Source organism: Notechis scutatus, chromosome 1, assembly GCF_049901735.1.
Source record: "Notechis scutatus isolate UNSWTSFEM ecotype Mainland chromosome 1, rNotScu1.2, whole genome shotgun sequence".
Taxonomy (NCBI): domain Eukaryota; kingdom Metazoa; phylum Chordata; class Lepidosauria; order Squamata; family Elapidae; genus Notechis; species Notechis scutatus.
In genome coordinates, this window is record NC_142009.1 from 325,501,143 (window position 1) to 325,507,142 (window position 6,000).

The 6,000-nt window shown below is 42.8% G+C and overlaps 1 protein-coding gene across 2 annotated transcripts in view; it reads left to right on the forward strand.

The window, feature by feature from the left end:
• The window catches only part of YJEFN3 (YjeF N-terminal domain containing 3), a 32,581-nt gene extending 26,581 nt beyond the window's left edge, over positions 1–6,000 (forward strand). For both annotated transcript variants that reach the window (XM_087952596.1, XM_087952595.1), the window contains exons 5-6: positions 963–1,113; positions 5,363–6,000. In XM_087952596.1, the coding sequence (XP_087808722.1) occupies positions 963–1,113; positions 5,363–5,562 (351 nt within the window). In that variant the 3' untranslated portion in view covers positions 5,563–6,000. The remainder of the gene's footprint in view (positions 1–962; positions 1,114–5,362) is intronic.

A 6,000-nucleotide genomic window follows, 5' to 3' on the forward strand; every position in this document is an offset into this window, starting at 1 on the left:
TAATACGGGACCGTGCAAAACATTTGCTCTGTTTTTCCTCTTATCCAAAGAGAGATGCAGGTACAATGCTTCTGCTAAATATCCATGCCATTTAATTTATCACACTGGTTTCATTCATTGACAAGCTAGTTTGGTTATTATGCATTTCCCTGTTCATTCCTTCATTTAGATTTATGTCCAATTTTCCTCCAAGAGTTTGAGTACAACAATCAAGTTTTTCCTCATGCGAGGCTGTTTGAGCTAAGGGTCTACAGCTGTATTTCTCTTCTTTTTTAAATTTTCATAGATTTTTTTTATTAATTATATTTCTTAATACTTAATAAACATTGTGTTGTCTATGGCTGGGTTTCTCAACCTGGGCAACTTTAAGATGTATGGAATTCAATTCCCAGAATTCCCCAGCCAGCATAACTTAAAGTTGCCAAAATTGAAAAACACTGGACACAGAACTATTCTAGATAATCAGGAATGACAGATGTCCTCTTCAAGCATTCAGTTATGCTATTTCCTGCACACTGTGGAAGCATTTGGTCAAGTTACATTTTGTCTTCAGATCTTCCCATCAGTGTAGAAGAATTTCAAGATATTTGGGGTAACGAGCTGTCACAGTCTCCCTTCCATGGGAGATGCCACAATACAATAGTACATATACGAATACCAGAGCCCAAGAGAGAGATTCAGATTTGGCTTGGTGATTATATCCCTGAGCAAATTAAATTTGTTTAAATTAAATTAAACCGTAATATCATAATTTATTTGTAATGTAGCCAATGTGACACAATGTAAACAGAAACATTAAGCTTCCTGTGCAAGGGGCTAAATATAAAGTTGGATGCATTTTTTAAAAAAGAAACACCTGCACGATGAATTCTGAGTAAGCTTGTTTTATTTTGGAAATAATAATGAAGGGTTTGGAAGGTTAATATGGCACTGAATGCAATTTTTCCCTTTCCTTCTGGCAGGTTCAGCTAATCAGTGATGCATACAACCTGGTGGTTGATGCCATGCTTGGCGTAGAAGACAGCCTGGGGGAACTATTGGAGCCCTATTGCACAATCTTGTCAACTCTCAAACAAATTCGGATTCCTCTTGTCAGCCTGGATGTTCCATCAGGTATGTAGATGAGAGCTCTGATCTCCCTTTGCTCCCCTGCCCATGCTTGGAATACAGCATCCAGTTTTGGTCACCACGATGTAGAAAAGATGCTGAGAGTCTAGAAAGAGCGCAGAGAAGAGCAACAAAGATGATTAGGGGACTGGAAGCTAAAACATATAAAGAATGGTTGCTGGAACTGGGTATATCTAGTCTGAAGAAAAGAAGGACTAGGGGAGACATGATAGTAGTGTTCCAATATCTCAGGGGTTGCCACAAAGAAGAGGGAGTCAAACTATTCTCCAAAGCAGTGGTCACCAACTGGTGGCCCATGGCCCACTGGTGGTCCGCAAGGAAATTTTGGTGGTCTGCAGAGAAATGTCAAGCACCCCACAAAGCAATTAATCCAGGCTGCGTGGGAACACCAGGCTGCCTGCCCACATGGCCTGCAGGAACCCTCCCTGCCCACTCATCCCTTACCTGGCAAACTTGCCTGCTAAGTTGCTATTTTTCCTTTTTTTTTTTCCTGACCATCAGCTGTTCTGCTGTGCCAGGAGATTTAGATTAGCTAGAAAGCAGGAAATCTTTGCATTTCTTGCTTTCTAGCTAATCTTTAGATCTTCGGCTCTGCTTTTAAGCACAGCTGAACCTTCCTTAGGACTGAAGCTTCTATTTGTCAGTGCAGGTAGCCGATGGCAGAATCATAGATCTCTGAATGAATCTGTGATTCTGTGAGCAACTCAATCTGCCTGCCTGCTTTGCCTGATTTTGAGTAAAAGTTGCTCTTTTTAAATAAAAAAATTCAATATTTACATACATGGTGTGTTGTGAGTTAATTTTGTGAGTTTGCTTGCTAGCAAATTTTATGTGACAAACTCAGGTAGCTGATGGCAGAATCATAGATCTCTGAATGAATCTATGATTCTGTGAGCAACTCAATCTGCCTGCCTGCTTTGCCTGATTTTGGGTAAAAGTTGCTCTTTTTTAAATAAAAAATTCAATATTTATATAAATATTTATAATATTTACATACAAGCCATGCCCAGCCAGTCACATGACCACCAAGCCACACCCACAAATTAGGCCACACCCACAGAACCGGTTGTTAAGAAATTTGAATCCCACCCCTGCCTCTGTGTGTGTGTGTGTGTGTGAGAGAGAGAGAGAGAGAGGTTAGATCAGATCTCTCTCTCTCTCTCTTTCTCTCACCAATGTCAGCATGCCACCGTCAGTCAAAATTCATATTAGTGGTCCCCGGGATTTAAAATTATGAGTTTGGTGGTCCCTGAGGTCCAAAAGGTTGCCGACCCCTGCTCCAAAGCAATTGAGGGTAGGACAAGAAGCAATGGGTGGAAACCAGAGGTGGGATTTACTAGTTCGGACTGGTTCTATAGAACTAGTTACTATTCTGCCCAGTTTGGAGAACCAGCAAACCATGCCCCTGGCTGGCCCGCCCCTCCCCTCCCAGTCAGTCCTTTTCACATATGTGTAACATCGTGCACATCACTGACTACATTCTCCCCACCCGCCCGCCCTGCCCCGCTCAGTCATTCCTTACGATATTTCTTTTTTTCCTCCCAATGATCAACTGTTCCAATGATCAGCTGTGCCGGGATCCCCCTTGCTGTCTTACTGTTTTGCCCAGGAGGCTTCCCTGAGGCCTAGGAGGCCAAAAAATGGAGTGCAGTGGGGTATCATTCATTCCCAATATTTGATAACTGATGGTAGACTACTCCTGCTCATGGAATTTCAGTTTTGCCATATTCACTGAAGTCAATTGATAGATGTGGAAGAATTTAGGAGGATCCCAAGTTAATCAAATCAACTCCATTTATATCCACACTACCTTCAATGCCACAACTGTGTTTTTTTTTTAAATCAAATATGTTTCAGAAGTTACTTTCATAAAATGGAAATAAGCCACTCCCTTCAACTTAACTCCCAATCCCAAGCCTTGCCTAGGGAATTTTGGGAGTTGAAGTCCCTATGTCACAAAGTTGCTGAGATTAACAAATACTGGTTTAGATGGATTAGAACAGGGCTGTCAAACCCCTGGCCCACGGACCGGATGCGTCATGCACTGGCCACGCCCACGCCTGGTTTAGAGAAAGGGGGGAAAAGTCCCGATACATCACATGACACTGCCGTGACAACATGAGTTTGACACCTCTGGATTAGAACATCCCTTCCATACTATGATTCCATGCATTCCTTAAAGCTTTGTAGGTGGAATATTTGTTATGTAGTCATAAAAAAAACCCCAAACTAAACTAAATTAGGACAAAATGCTCACTGCTGGTTAGAGATTCTAAGAAGTAGTTTGAACACATCAGAATTCCAGGTAGGGGGATAGCTGCTTGCGAGGATAAATTTCACAAACAAGAAGCCTCTATTAATGTCGCCCCCGCGCATTACAATCTCCACTTCCCTGTTCTTTCAGAACATGACATTCCTTGGTTCTCCCTCATCTTCATTTTAATCCCTTCTTCACTTCTTCATACTTCCTTCCTCTTGCCAAGTTCCAGCTTGGCTCATTGGCACCCGTGGTGGCTGTCTGAAGAGGCGGTTCTTTTGAACTTGCTGTAAGAAGGAATCAGTTTTCCTAAAATGAGACATGATGTCATCTTCAGACACGTTTTGCTGTGTCTAGAGAGTGTGGTAGCCTGAAACCTGCTTTCACCATCAAGGGAAGGAATTTCTTCTGTGGAAGAACAAACAGGCAGATGAGACATGAATGGGAATAAACTTCTCCTCCCCTAAATGTTCAAATTTCTTTCCACTGACAATGGTATAATCAGAACTTAATTTAATTTGAATTAAATTAAAGGAACAAGAAATGTGGTATTCACCGTCACAAAGCATTGGTCTGTTTTTAAACAAGCTGGCCAGGGAATTCTGGGAACTGAACTCCATACAACTGGAAGGGGCCAAGATTGAGAAACACTGCACCTTCCCTGTTACTCTGTTTGAAAATCTCCACTGAAGGGATAGAAACCATTCCACGCAATCATCAATTCTACCGTTCATCAGTTGTTACTGTCAAGGTCTTCCTAATCTCTCTTCTGTGTCTACCTCCTTGACAATTCGTCTCATTCGTTCTAGTACTACCAGGTAGAATCATGGGATCAAAAGAGACCTTAGAGGCCTCCTAGTCCAAATTTTGCCCATGGCAGAATCCACAGACCATGCAACTACCAAACATTTCTTGCAAATCTCCAGTGATGGAGCCTCCATCACTCCAAGAGGCAAGTTGTTCCATTGCCTAATAGCATTCACGGGCGGGAAATTTTTCTTTAGTTTGAGTTTGGATCGGCTTCTTGCCCTCCCTTTAGGAGCAGAGGTGGTATTCAGCAGGTTCTAACCAGTTCTGGAGAACGGTAGCGGAAATTTTGAGTAGTTCGGAGAACCGGCCAATACCACATCTGGCTGGCCCCGCGCCCATCTATTCTCTGCCTCCCGAGTCCCAGCTGATTGGCTGGATCTTTTTTTGTTGCCCGGCATAGGAGAACGGAGCTGGAAAGCAGGTTAGTGGGGTGGGAGGAATAGGATTTTGTAGTAACCTTCCCCCAGGAGTGGAGAGGGAATGGAGATTTTACAGTAACCTTCCCCTGCCACGCCCACCAAGCCACGCCCACAGAACTGGTACTAAAATTTTTTTTGAATCCCACCACTATTTAGGAGTAATGACAAATAAGCCAGTTTGGTCTAGTGGTTAAGGCATCATATTAGAAACCAGGAGCTGTGAGTTCTAGTCCTGTCTTAGGCATGAAAGCCAGCTGGGTGACTTTGGGCCAATCACCAGGAGACTGTGAATTCTGGTCCTGCCTTAGGCATAAAAGTCAGCTGAGTGACTTTGGGCCAGTCACTTTCTCAGCCTAATCTATCTCACAGGGTTGCCTTGGGGGGAAAATATGTGGAGGAAGGAGTATGAAGTATGTTTGCTGCCCTACATTATTTATAAAAACAATAAAAGTAGAAAATAAATATATATAAATAAAATCAGTTCCCCACCCCCCTATCCTGGGACAGTCCTTCAAGTTTGGGAAGTTTGCTCCCATGTGGGATGTACAAAGGCCAATAGTACTACAAAACTTTAGCATTTAGAGTTTCCTTTAATTAAAGCTGCAAAAATCTCTGAAAATGAATTATTGAAAGAGAAATAGAGAATACACTCCCCGCTGGGGATATCTGGATAATTAGAGCTCAGGTCAGGCGGTGTTCCTGTAGTTGTCCTGGGGTTTTTTGCCTTATTTTTGCTCTTTCTTTGCAGGTTGGGATGTAGAGATGGGCAGCAGTGATGGAATCAGCCCTGATGTTCTCGTCTCCTTGGCGGCTCCAAAGCAATGTGCCACGAGATTTATGGGCAAGCACCACCTGGTGGCTGGGCGCTTCCTCCCCTATGACGTGCAGAAAAAATTCGAACTGAATTTGCCAGAATACCCTGGCACAGAGTGTGTGGTTTCTCTGTAGAGCAGGGGTCTCCAACGTTGGCAACTTTCAGACTTCTGGATTCAGCCAGTGTGGGGAATTCTGGGAGTTGAAGTCCACAGGTCTTAAAGTTGCCAAAGTTGGACAACCTTGCTGTAGAGCTCAGAATCATCCAGACGTTTGTGGCTTCTGGATATCTTGGCCCTGCTAAGAACTCCCTGGTTTGCTTCTCCTGAATGTCAAAATGAGATCCCCAGTATTAATCAGTTCCATGTCTAGGCTTTGGAATGTATAATAGTATTGTTTAATTCATTGTAAAAAAATCTGGCAAAACCATTTGGAAGAAACAGAATGCTCAGACAACTGAGCCACCTAAGAGGACCCCTCCGGAAAACGTAAATTAAAAGATACACGCATATATTCCTCTTCAAATAACTGTTATGAAACCCATTAAAATTCAAGCCAATTTCTTTTTTAAAA